Source organism: Phascolarctos cinereus, unplaced genomic scaffold (genome assembly GCF_003287225.1).
Source record: "Phascolarctos cinereus isolate Bilbo 61053 unplaced genomic scaffold, phaCin_HiC Scaffold_4;HRSCAF=312, whole genome shotgun sequence".
Taxonomy (NCBI): domain Eukaryota; kingdom Metazoa; phylum Chordata; class Mammalia; order Diprotodontia; family Phascolarctidae; genus Phascolarctos; species Phascolarctos cinereus.
Genome location: NW_027555847.1, coordinates 314,986,483 through 315,000,774, shown reverse-complemented (window position 1 = coordinate 315,000,774; position 14,292 = coordinate 314,986,483). Strand labels below are relative to the sequence as shown.

General features: G+C 38.1%; 1 protein-coding gene across 3 annotated transcripts in view; it reads right to left on the bottom strand.

Annotated features, from left to right (window-relative positions):
* The window catches only part of ARHGEF28 (Rho guanine nucleotide exchange factor 28), a 249,912-nt gene that overhangs the window by 194,190 nt on the left and 41,430 nt on the right, over positions 1–14,292 (bottom strand). For all 3 annotated transcript variants that reach the window (XM_020998382.2, XM_020998383.2, XM_078153157.1), the window contains exon 4: positions 8,038–8,218. In XM_020998382.2, the coding sequence (XP_020854041.1) occupies positions 8,038–8,218 (181 nt within the window). The remainder of the gene's footprint in view (positions 1–8,037; positions 8,219–14,292) is intronic.

Below are 14,292 nucleotides of genomic sequence, written 5' to 3'. Positions count from 1 at the left end.
GAATTGGGAAAAGCTTCCAGCAAAAGATGAGATTTTAATTAGGCTTAAAGGAAAGTCAGGGAAGCCAGTAGACAGAGATAGGAGAGCATTCCAAGCATGGGAGACAGCCAGAGAAAATGCCCATAATCACGAGATGGAGCGTCTTGTTTGTGGAACAGCCAGGAGGCCACTGTCACTGGATCGAAGAGCATGTAGTGGGGAGTAAGGTGTAAGAAGACTGGAAAGATAGGAGGGGGCCAGGTTACGAAGGGCTTTGAATTCCAAAAAGAGGATTTTGTAGCCACAGTATTGAAAATGGGCGTCTAGGAGCAGTTGGCAGGGAGGAGCTCAGAGAGGAGTAGGTACCTGGTGGACCACAGGTGTAGAATGAGGCACTCATTTACTGCCAAACAGTCATTTATTTTGTTTTACTGTACTTATCTGTTACAAGGGAGGGTTCTGTTGGGGTGGGTAGGAAAGTCATTAGGAAGAAATACTGATTTTTTTTAAAGAACATAAGGAAATGGACAAATGGAGCTAGTTGGGTGAATCCTGGGAACAACAAGAATATTCACTGGGTGCCTGCCATCTCAGTTCTTTGAATGAGCTGGAAGCCAGAGGCCCCATCAATGAAACATGTTAGTTGGGAAGTTGCGGGGGGGGGGGGCGGCGGCCCACTAATTTTAACGCCAGAGAACTCAGGACTCTAAGTAGGTTCAGAGTGTGGAAAAGGTAATTTAACCATAAGAAAAGAAAGTGCCAATGCTTTAAAATAGTACCCAGATTAGACTGAGATACTAACTAGAGGCAAAGTCTCAAGTAAGGGGAAAACCAGCTTTCTCTGCTCTTAAGAAATGTGCTAGGCTGCTGGCCTGAGTGTTCAATAGAAATTATTCAGATAACATGGGATATATATACATATGAGATATACAAAAATATTTATAGCAGCTTTTTTTCCTTGTGGCAAAGAATTGGAAATTAAGGTGATGACCATCATTAGGAACATGACTGAACAAGTTATGGTATATGATTGTGATGGAATATTATTGTGCTCTAAGAAATGACAAGCAGGATGACTGCAGAAAAACCTGGAAAGACTTACGTGAATTGATGCAAAGTGAAATGAGTAGAATCAAGAGAACTTGGTACATAGTAACAGTAATATTGTAAAATGATAAACTGTGAATGACTTAGTTGTTCTCAGTAATACAGTGATCTAAGACTACTCTGATGGAGTTATGATGAAAAATGCTATCCATCCCCAGAGTAAGAACTGATGGAGTCTGAATACAAATCAAAGAATACATTTTTTTACTTTCTTTCATTTTCCTTGAGATTTTTTGGTCTGTGTTTTCTTTTACAACATGACTAATATAGAAATATGTTTTGCATGACTACACATGTATAACCTATATCAAATTGTTTGTCTTTTAAAGGAGGGGGGTAGAGAGGGAGGGAAAGAATCTGGAACTCAAAATTTTAAAAACAAATGTTAAAAATTATTTTTACATGAAATTGGGAAAAAATAAAATACTAAATAATTTTTAAAAATAATAATTTATGCCATATCTTCAATATTGTAAAAGTGAACAATGTTGAAGACACTGAATAAATTTATGAAGAATTAAAAAAAACCACCAAATAACATGGGACAGTAGAAAAAGCCTGAGACATGGAGTCAAAAGATGAGATTCAAATCATGGCCCTGCTACTTTCCAGTTGGGTGACTTCGGGCTGGTCACTAAACCTCTCTTCCAATGAAGAGACGAGGCTCTTCCAGCTCTAAATCCTGTTCCTATGAATCAGGCTTCAGAGGCAAGCTCAGCTGAGTTTAGCTAAAAAATACTCCTACACCTTTATAATTCAAGTTCTATACATCTACCCCTTCTTTACGTTCTCCCCTAATTCCATAGCAAAGCTTTTTAAACCCTAATTCTGTTTCTACTGTATTGAGGGAAGTAGAGATTAATAACACCTGTCTCAGATAGCAAGGAAAAAAATCTTCAGATTTTTCTGACAGGTCCCACACAGTAAGCTAACAGCAGCAGGTGGGAGATAAAGGAGAAGAAAGAAAACCTTTTTTGGTGGAAGGAGGAGACTTTCAGATTCAGCTGTGGAGGCCATTTCTTATCCCCGAGAGGCATCTATTTACAAAGGGTCAGAAGCAGGCCTGTACAACGTATGGCCTGCCAAAGGATTTTGGGCAACCCGCAAAAAAATGCAGAGGATGTAAAACAGGCCTGCACAACATACTGCATGCAGGCCTCATGTTGTGCAGGCCTGGTCAGGAGCATCCAAGAGTAGGCATAGTAGAAGTTGGAAGGAAGTCTTTTGAGTCTACCATCTGACCTTGACCTTCCCATAGCTTTAGAAGCCAACCAGCTAAAACAAAATCAGGCACTCAGGAATAATGGCAAGTCAAAGTACATTAGGACAGCAGGCTACCATAGGTGCTTGAGGAGACAAGTTCAGGGAAATATCTATGTACTGCTGCCCTATACATATGCTGAGACATCACTTCCCCTTGCTTCTCTCTTTTTTTGGGAGGGGAGAAGAGACAATGGAGAAGAGACAATCGGGGTTAAGTGACTTGCCCGGGGTCACCCAGCTAGTCTGAGGCCGGTTTTGAACCCAGGTCCTGCTGAGTCCAGGGCAGGTGCTCTTTCTACTGCACCACCTGCGTGCCCTTCCCCTTGCTTTCTCTAAACACTAACCCTTTCTTGGGATGAAGCTGAAACAAAAACTGTTTAACTGTTCTGGATCAAGAACAATAGGTGAGCACTCTGGTCTCATTTTCCTAATACATGAAATGAGGTGGTGGGAATAAGTTCTTGCTAAGATCCTTCCCATGCAGCACTAAACTCTCTGAAATTACAAAATACTGGATGGCTGGTCCTTGACCTAAGCCTGGCTGTGGGCTGTGAACTGAAGGCAGGGAGACATCTGGCTGTCTTAGGACCCACTACCTTCTAATGGAAACGGGTTCAAGGAACAGAAAGAGCTGGGCTCTAAAGGAACACCAAATGAAGACTACGTTGGTGCTGAGGAGATACAACAAGAAAGGAGAACACCCACATTTCTTACATGATTGCCAACCGAAAATAACCCCGAAGTCACCAGGATGGTTTTATTGGTCATCATTCACAGAATAAAAGCACTGAAAACCACAAAGACTCTGTCCTTGTGTCCACTGTGTCTAGAGACACTTATTTAGCAATCTCAGAACAAAGAGCCAAGAAGCAAAAGAAGTTACACAATTCACAAGCAAATGAAAATGGCATAGTCTCAGAGACTGTTCTCATACGTGAAGTTTTTCCAGTGCCCTAATTTTAATGAGCTAGAATTCTTTGTTCCATCTTCCTAGAAGAACAGAGAAAGGGCAAGATTATAAATGTAGGAAAAACATCTGTATTACACTCAGCATTGTCATGAAAAGAACACTGGCTATGAAATCAGAGGACCTGGAATCCAGGACCTATCATGTGTGTGATGTGAGGCAAGTCATTAACCTCTCTGAGCCTCAGTTTCCTCATCTGTAAAATGAAAGACGTTGGACTCAAGGATTCTTAAGGTCCCTTCCAATACTATCCTGTACTTTGTATTGCCTCCAGAAGGGGCTTCATTATTATAACTAGAGCCACTTGGAGTGGGCAAGCTTTGACCCAGTATGTTTTCAGGAATCCTAGAAGGTCCTATGCTCTAAAAAATTCCTTTCCTTGAGCTGAGGGCTCAGATTCCATCTTCCAAGCCTCATCCCTTTATTTTAAGGCCATGATCTCTGTTAAAATGCTACTTCTACTAGAGGTACTTATACCTCTAGAAGCTACTATTAGTCATTTATGCCTTAGTGTGAATGAGAAATTGGAGCAGGTTGTTTACTTATTTATTTATTTTATTATTTATTTGTTTGTTTGTTTTTGTGAGGCAATTGGGTTAAGTGACTTACCCAGGGTCACATAGCTAGTTGGAGCAGGTTTTAATAAAGAAGAAAGAAAGGATAATTGTACACTTGAATATAAGGGAGGGACACATCACCAAGGAGAAAAGAAGATGTAGAAAAGGAGGAAGAAGGAAGATTTGAAGGTAATTTTTCTCGGGGCTGATCCTAGACACTAACAATTCTCCTAGAAATGGGAGAAAAACTCACAGCTTCACTGATTCTCCTCAGATTAAAAAAATAAAAATTGAAAATTTGTTGTTTTAAAAGATAAATAGAAAAGTGCTATTTTAAAAGTTAGGACTTAAAAGATAATGTTCATGATTTTAAATGTCATGACTAATGCACATGAGAAAAGTAAAATACTGATTTGCTTCATATCACTCTTCTTTGATGGGCAGCTAGGGGGCACAGTGGATAGAGTGCTGGCCCTGGAATCAGGAAGCCCTGAGTTCAGATCTATTCTAAGACACTTACTTAGCCGTGTGACCCTGAGCAAGTCACTTAATTCTGTTTGCCTCAGTTTCCTCATCTGGATTCCATGAGCTGAATTCAAATGAGCTGGAAAAGGAAATGGCAAACAACTCCAGTATCTTTGCCAAGAAAATGCCAAATGAAGTGACAAAGAATCAGACACAATTGAAATGACTCAGAAACAACACTGTTCTTTAAAAAGCACTTTGGTTCTATTAAGTTTTTTAAGACACTATATAGCCCTTTCCAGTAGTTTTCCTTTTACAATGTCTACCAGCTCAGGCCCTAGAACCAGCCCCTTTCTTTCTCTTATCTCATGTACTAAATCTGAATTCCTTTTCCTTGTATGCTGGCAGATACAGCTTTTCAGTTTAAATTTCAGTATTAAATGTATTTTAAATACTGACAACAATGGCTACCATTATAATACATAAGTATCTCATTTGATATTCACCACCTCTCTGGTCCTCAGTTTCCTTATTTGTGAAATTAGAGAGATGGAGTAAATAATAATGATTTTTGAAAAAAAAGAATAGCTAGCATGTATATAATACATATGCAATGCAATATAATTTACTATATCTAATATGCAATATATAATATACAATAAAATATAATAAGATTTGCAAAGCACTTTCTAGAAATTATCTCATTTGAGCTTCACAACAACTCCAGGAAACAGGTGCTATTATTATCTCCATTTTACAGATGGGGAAACTGAGGCAGATAACAGTTAAGTGACTTATTCAGGGTCACGCCACTAGTTCTGAGTAAAGGAGGATTTGAACTGAAGTCTTCCTGGCTCCAAGTTCAATGTTCTTATATATTGCACTGTCAAGCTACCTATTTTTAATTTAGCTACCAGGCTTTTTAAAACTTTATATTTCACAGACATACAAAAAAAATTGTTGACAGTAAAGAAGAAGATAATAAAACTTCAAAAGGTAGAAACAACAAAGACTTGAAGAAGCACAAGCACTGGGCCCTATTATCAAAGGTGCAAGCAGCTCTCTAATTTCCACCCTCTGGTGAACTGACTTGAACAAGAGTCACGACGCTAGACTTGAAGCTCCTTACAGCTCCCCGACTGATAAATTCTCTATTCACGCACTCAGGCAAGACACTTTTTACCTTTTATTGAATAGTCATCTTGAGCAGTCATATGCCTACTGATCATAATAGTAATTATAATTGTTGCCACCTTGTTTTTAAGTAGTATCTAAGGATACACAGCAACATTGTAGGATATGACTGTACATATATACAATATACAATAAGTGTATATACATATGGATGTGTGTGTATAATTCCAATAATGATATGGAAAAAATTTGCATTAACAAGTACTTCAGAACTCATGAAAAAGCATTCCCTAAGTTATCTGAAAGAATGAAAATGGTATCATTTATCATGTAAAACAAGTGGAGATCTATTGTAATCAATGATGGTTCAGATCCATCATAACATGGAGAGTCTATTACAATCACAGTGGTTCTACATCTTTGTTCCTACAATCCTCTTATATTCAATTCAGGGTGACATCATTCTTTTTTTTTAAAGTACAAAGTTCTAACATTTAAGCAATCTATTTCCATTTGTTGTTGTTGTTTTTGTTGTTGTTGTCATAGTAAACTCTACAACATTCACAATGAGTGAATTACTGGGCAAACCTGGTTTAAAAGACAGGCAAAGTGATCTAATATAAAAAGTACTGAATTGGGTGCCTGGCTCTGACACCTCTTAGCTTTGGGACCATGAAGAAGTCTCAACCCGCCTGAGTCTCAAAGAAGCATTTTGGGAAAATGTCTTCTAAAGCTTAGTGTTCTACAAAGTTGAGTTATTGCTTTCTCATGGAATTTCAGGCACATAAATCATCAATGTTCTATTAAACACTGTAGAAGACGTCACAAGTATGTGATAAAGTGGAGTGTTTCATAATGAAACAACATGATTTTTCATCAGAGCAATAAATATGCGGTAACCATTGACAAGGAAGGCTTTTTAACGAGGATTTTTTTTAAATTTAGTATGTTCTCATGGTATGTTGTTCTGTCCTGTCCCCCCACCCATTCTGAAGGACCTTGTGGTGGTGAGCTATGTCTCAATGGACCGGCAAATAATCAACAACAGTGACAGAAAATGTATCAGCATTGCTTGGTGAGCCAGACCCTGTCATTCCAAACCAACCACTCACAGAAACTTGGGGAGGAAATAAGAACAGCAGAGAACCATCGAAGTCCCTTATGAGATTAAACATTCTCAATTAAGGCCAAGTCAAATAGGAAGACGTTCACTGTTTGAAAATCATATGCCAGATTGCTACATCCCACACAAGGTAAGGGTAGGTATTGATTTAATAATTTTTTTTAAAAAAAGCTGTATGTGGAATAAGGTAAAAACACATGTCTTTTTTTATATGAACAATCAACTGGCTTATGAAATCAAACTTAAGTACACATTACATCCATAAGTAATAAGATGAAGTTGGAAACAAATTATATGTAGCCCTGTTTTTTAACAGTAAATGCCATTGTGGTCACTGATTTCCTTAATGGGATCCCTACAGATTAATGGAAACATTCAAGGCCCAAGTTGGGGTATCCATGTAAATCTCTGGGCCTTGCAATCACTATTACTTCATCTGCCCTTTACCAAAATCAGATTTCTGGTTAAGAATTGAATGGAAAAAAAAATCCAATATACTTGCCCCCACGTAGTCTTCCAGATTCTCTGTGAAAGGTAAACTAAGAAGAAAGTATTTCGTATAATCAAGTCAACAAGCACCTACTACGCACCAGGCAGTGTGCTAAGTGCTGGGGTGCAGCCAAGGTAAAATAAAATTCAAAACTTTTATTTGGTTTGACTACGAAAAAAACATCACTATGAAAAAAGGCTGGTTGCATAAATGTCTAATTCATGTTTGAACAGAGTTTTTAGGATCATAGATTTAGTGGTAAAAAGGACCTAAGAGATCATTTAAGTCTGACTCCTTATTTTACAGATGAATAAAAAGGGATTCAGAGAGGTTAAGTCATTTACATAAGATCACACAGAAACTCAGTAGCACAGCTAGGTCCTCTAACTGCAAATTGAGCATTCTTTCCATTATCTTATGATGAATGTATTTTATAATTTATTATCCACTGCTAAACCATGAGTCACCAGAAAGTTAGTAGTATGTACTTGTTTGTGTATGTGTATATATACATATAGAGTGTGTGTGTGTGTGTATACGTATGTGTGTGTATATGTGTGAGTGTATGCATGCATACACACACACACCATGTTTTAGGTGGGAAAGATAGAATAGCCTACAGACAATGAGTTAATGGGAAATAAAAATCCAACATAGTAATTCTAGAGTTTTTTCTTTTTTTAAAGAAATAACTCAGGAACTAGTAAAGGAAACAATAAAAGAGGTGTTATGGTAAACTACTATTTTTCTACAGGTAAAATAACAATTCTTTGTCTACTGGGCTAACGCAATTCCCACTCAACTGCCCCTCCCAGATTCAGCTGAAGAAAAGTACCAATCTCCCTCCCCATGCCCCAACCCGCTGGGGTTACATTTTGCAAAAACCCGGAAGAATTGATGCATATCTCTTCATATACTGTGCTACTGTTTGCTAGAACCATCTGGCACTAACCTTGTGCAGAAGGGCTCTATCCAAAAAGTATTTCCTGAAGAGCTTAATGTCGGTCTCCAGTAAGTGTTCTGCAGTATGATTCAGTGTCAGGGTCAGCGTTCCTGATGAATGAACAAATCGTAAGAGGGCATGTTCATTGATCTGCGCTCTGGAGAAGTCCGTCGAATGACTGCCCTGAAAACTGAAAACAGCACAAATCAAGACCCATAGACAGCCTTAGAGGAAAGACAGAGAGAAAGCACCAAGCGCCCTATGTTCCCATTGGCCCTTAGATTTTCTAAATAATTCAAGGGCAAAATTATCGTTTTAGAAGAGATCTACAATAAGCATGATCATGCCAGTGTAAGTGCTAATAAAGATGGCTTTCTCCTTTCTCCTGGGTGGGGTGGGGATGGGGGGAATGCATTTTGAAGATATCTAGATACAAACCTACCACTTGTTTAGAAATATAACAGCTTTTAAAGAGTAAAGCTTTACCTCAATGCTTAGTGCCTCATTCTCCTTTTTAATGTGAAATGGAAACCTCTCACTTTATCGTGGCCATATATAGTAGAATGAGCAAGCTGGCAGCTAACAGGTTTATTAAGCGGATTACAGTGGAAAACAGACACTGCCTCAAGGGAGCCTTGCACTGTTTAGATGTTACAAACAAGTCAGACATTCATAACACACTGTACCACAGTTAGAAATCACTTTTCTAATGCAAATTAAAGTTATGCACAAATGTAGACAAAAATGGTATTCTTCTATAGCGTCATAAACAAAGAAGAACATTCCCAAACCAAAGTATAACTGAATTCTTGCATATAATGTATATTTTGGATTCAGTTTTGGTGAAGAATAAAAATACATTTATTAACCAAACAGTCTCCATGATTAGTAGTGCAATATTGCAGATTTGCCCAGTCACAAAATGGACATTAAGGTGATGAGTTCAATAATAAATTATTAAACCATGTACATTGGGCATGCTGAGATAGCCCACTACAGCTAGTAGTGCCTTACTGAGATATCCCACCACAGCTAACAGTGCCACACTGAGATAGCCCATGAGTATCTTCTTGAGTCCACAGAACTTCTCACCTTTAAGCAAATCATGCCAATATGTTGGTCACTTGAATCTTTTGCACTGAGTGGGGAAGGGTGATAATAATGATGAAAAGAAAAATCGGGGCAGCTAGGTGGCACAGTGGACCAAACACTTGTCACTTACTAGCTGTGTGACCCTGGGCAAGTCACTTAACCCCAATTGCCTTAAAAAAGAAAGAAAGAAAGAAAGAAAGAAAGAAAGAAAGAAAGAAAGAAAGAAAGAAAGAAAGAAAGAAAGAAAGAAAAGAAAAATCACTATTTCTTCTCCACCCCTCCTGTAACTTCATTTTGCTAATCAGTGTTTGTATTTTAAAAAAATAAAGTTAATTTTCTGAGAATTCTTATGTAGAGAAGTAAGATAAATGTTTGTTTTAATATAAAGAGTTGGTCTAATGCAATAATTCATCAGTTAAGAACTGGAAAGGGATATTAACATTTATCCAGTTCAACTCCTTCATTTGACAGACTATGAAAGTAAGGCCCAGAGAGATTAAATGACTTGTTCCATAGCCACCCAGAAATAACTATAGGAATCTGGATTTGAACCCAGGTCTTCTGACTCCAAATAGTACTCATTCTATCATGCCATACTAAATCCATCATCTATCAGGTATTGAGTTGAACTACTGATCTTTTGTTGTTCAGTCATTTAAGAATCTTTGTGGCCCCATTTGGGGTTTTCTTGGCAAAGATACCAGAATGGTTTGCCATTTCCTTCTCCAGCTCACTTTACAGATAAGGAACTGAGGAAAAGGTTAAGTGACTTGCCCAGAGTCACACAGCCAGTGTCTGAGGTTGGATTTGAATTCAAGTCTTCTGACTTTAGGCCCAGTGTGCTACCCCCTGAGCCACCCAGCTGGTCTAAACCACATTTAAAAACAAAAAAGTAATACAGATCCAAACATATAATCAGTCACCCTGACCCACAGGTAACACATCTTATTTATACTTGTGCCCAATCCCAATGTACTTATGACTACTTTTAAAAGGCTTCTTTTTTATTCTTTGTTTTGTTTTGCTAGAGACCTACAACTTTATATGTCCATGGAACTATATATGACTATGGTATGAGGAACTCCTTGCACCAAAGCTGTTCAGCAATTTGTGACTAAAAGTCTTAAAAAGGTACTTGAGGTACTAAGAGGATAAATAAGTAGCCCATGGTCAAATGAATAGAATGTGTCAGAGACAGGATTTGAATCTGGGTCTTCATGATACTACTGTTACATATAGTAAAGGTTTAATAAACGTTTATTAAATTGAAATTGAATTCATGCATCCATTAAAATTGTAAAATCTCCAAATCATGATATCAATCACCAAGCATTTATTAAGCACCAACTGTGTGACCAGCACTTTGCTACACCCTGGACATACAAAGACAAAAGCAAAACAGTCCCTGTCTTTAAGAGACAAGATGTTTGTAAATAGGTACAGAGAAAACAAATACAGGTTAACCTGGCGAAGGTTGGGCAGAAGGCATGAGCATCCAGGGATGGGGAGACAGCATGGAGAAGGTGACATGTGAAGGAAACCATTGGTTTCAAGAAGCAGAATCAAGGAGGGGCACAGAGGCCTGCCACAGCCAGGTCACAAGGGTCAATTGTTAAATTTCCAGTGTGAGCATCTATACCTTGGAAATAAGCAAATGCTACAAATCGAGCAAATGCTTGATTTATTGTCTTACAGATTGTGTGGACTTACGAAAGTGATAGAGAAAATGTTGATAATGCGAATTTATCTTTAAAACGTGCCATGGGCACATGTTTCCACTTGGAGAGAGGGCTTTTAAACACTGACCAACATACTGCTGGGAGAAAGTGTATTCCAGACAGACATAGCAGAGGCAGAGATGGGAGATGGGATTCATGAGGAATAACAATAAGGCCAGTTTGACTAGATCAGACAGTGTGCAAAGGGGAGTAGGAATAACCAGGCTAGAAAGGCAGGCTCACAGATTTGAAGATGATAATAATAATAATAATAATAATAATAATAATAATAATTATTGTGAAATAATATTATGCTATATAATTTATGCAAATGCTATACAATATATAAAATAATATAACTATAATAAAACTATAATTATATAATTATATATTATACATATAATATAATTTATTTGGCACTTACTATGCTATAGGCACTTTGATGAAGGCTTTATAATTATTATCTCATTTGACCCTTACAACAACTCTGGGACATAGGTCCTGTTATTATTCCCATGTTACAGATAAGAAAACTGAGGCAAACAGAGGTTAAGTGACTCCCCTAGTACCACGTAGCTATTAAGTATCTGAGGCCAGACTTGAAGATGGCAAGGACCTTCAAGATCACCTAGTCTGATTCTTTCATTGGAGGAAACTGAATCATAGAGAGCTTAAGCAAGTGGTCTAAAGAAATTAAGCATCAGAGCCAGGATTTGGATCCAAGTCCTCTGATTCTAAAGCTATCATTCTTTCCATTGGACCATGATGCCTTCCATCAGAGCAGCTTGTAAAGAGCTTTAAGAGACAAAGAAGAGAGTTTATATTTGATTGTCATGATACCTGGAAGCCACTGGAGATTATTAAGTCAGGATGGGTCATGGTCAGACTTGTGCTTTAGGAAAAGCATTTGACTGCAAAGTGGAGGCCACTTTGTAAAAAGATGCAGAACCATAAAAAGATAAACTATATACTCAGTCCCCAGCTTCCTGGCATACAAGAAAAAAAGTCATAAAAATCTGCCTTTTTTTGCCAAAATTTGCCTCAAAATTACTGGGGTAGGATTATGTTAAGGCAAAAGAAAAAGACATTCAGCAAAGGAAAGGCTCTTCATCTTGTCTACATCATCTCAATCTTTGAAGGCAGCTCAGCAGACCAGAACAGGCTCTTCAAAGGGCTCAGTCTTGTAAGGCCCATCACTGAAAAGTAATGGGCCTGCTCCATGAGTCCCACAAGAGAGATTGGTTTCACTACTTTATTGTCAACAATGTTGGTGTCTTCTATTTGTATAACTTCATAGTTTTCAAAATATCACAGATCAGATTATCACATATGAGACCAGGAAAGGCACTGAGATTACAATCTAATCAGATCTGAAAGGAAGAAAGAAAAAAGAAATACAATCTAGGGAATTACCATCCTAAATGCCTTTCTAACTTCTATAAAATCTTCATAGGAAGGATCTATAAGTATATCAAGGTCATTCTTTATGAAAAGGAAAAAGAAACAAACAGATGGTTACAACTGATTTTCTGGTGTAGATCTATTTCTTAATTGTGATCCCATGAAAGCTATACTAAGTTAAAATCATGATTTGGTCACCATTCATTCAAAACTATAGTTCATGAGCTCCCACTGATTTTTCCCTTTTATCAGATCAAACCAGGGCACACACAAATTCAAAGCAAAAGACATTTCATTAAAATAGAATAACCAGGTATATAATAAGGAAGCTCCCTATGTTCAGGGGCATACTCTCCTACAATTCCTCGTACCCCCTGTCAGCAAGGGAATACCCATAATTAATATGCAGAACTGTGGCAATTCAGATTCCTAGGGTAGTGCAATGGATAGAGCGCCAGGCCTGGAGTCAGGAAGACTCATCTTCCTAAGTTCAAATCTGGCCTCAGATACTTCCTAGCTGTGTGACCCTGGGCAAGTCATATTTGCCTCAGTTTCCTCATCTGTCAAATGAACTGGAAAAGGAAATGACAAACCAGTCCAGAACCCCTGCCAAGAAAACCCCAAATGGGGTCACAAAGAGTTGGACATGACTGAAACAACTAAACAACAACTAGCTGGAAACCTAGTCTACTTCTGAAGCTACTGCCTCCTGCTTCCTTTCCCCCTACCCCACAAAGAATTATAGATAAGAGTTATCAATAGACTTATTTTTGTAAATAATGTATATGATAAAAAATATATATGTAATCCTATACATAAATATGTATATAATATAAATGTCATTTATTATTGCACCAACTGCGTGACCAGCACTTTGCTACACCCTGGAGATGCAAAGACAAAAGCAAAACAGTCCCTGTCTTTAAGAGACAAGATGTCATTTATTTATTATTGCCGACTATATACAGGGCACCGTGCTAAGTAAACACTGGGGTTAGAAAGAAAGGCATAAAAGCGTCCCTGCCCTCAAGGAACTCACTGTTTAATAGGGGAAGATAACACATAAAGAGAACCAGAAGAGGGCAAGGGTGAGAGGAGGGAGAAATGAGGTCATCCGTGCATCCATGTAAGGAAGTCCTATAGCCAGGGTGGGAAATGATCTGAGGAGATTGGAGTTGATTTCAACTTGCAGACTGATGAGTTTCTGGAGGTGATGAAGTCCAGGAAAGCAGCCAGGTGGGAAACAATATCATTTGTCATTCTGGCAATGTCATCTGCTGGTTACTTCATTCACTAAGCAACAAAGTGCTGGTGTCCTCTGCTGGGCTATTTGTTGGGGTGCCTGCTACTGCTTCCTCTTTGTACTACAGCTACTGTCTAGCCTCTTCCCCATGAGGAAGTAGCCACAGTTCCTTTTCTACAACTAGCCTGTAACCTGAGTGCTATCCTAGCTCTTTTGTGAGTCAGACTACAACTATAAATAGCAAAAACCTTAAATTGAGTCTGATTTGGGAACTCCTTTATTTCCTCCCTGTTGGCACTCCTTCAGGTCTATCTGCTCTTATTATTAGGTGAAAAAATTAATTTTAATTCCCACTATGCCCATGGCTGCTAACACTGGATCTATGCAAACTAGCAAAACTGGAGGGATAGAGTAGAGTTGAGAACCATTGGCCTGCAATGATGCTATCACGTAAATCATTGCTCTTCCTGCACTACAGTAAACCACATCTTCACAGTCACACAACGAATAAAAGATGTACAGAATACAAATCCCTACTGTATTTCTTTTTTGCTCAAGTTTAAAAATCATTTGACTTGATATGGCAAGATACAGCCTTTAAAGTCTTTCCTCCAACAAATCCTATCCCATGCATATATTAAGACCAAACAGCGTTTCTTGATGATAAATAAAACTCAATTCAATAAGCATTTGTTAAGCATTTGCCATGTGCTAAGAACTGGGGATACAAAAACAAAAATGTGACAGCTCCATATTCAAATAATTTATATTCTCCAAAGGGGGGAATAGAATACATACACAGATAACATT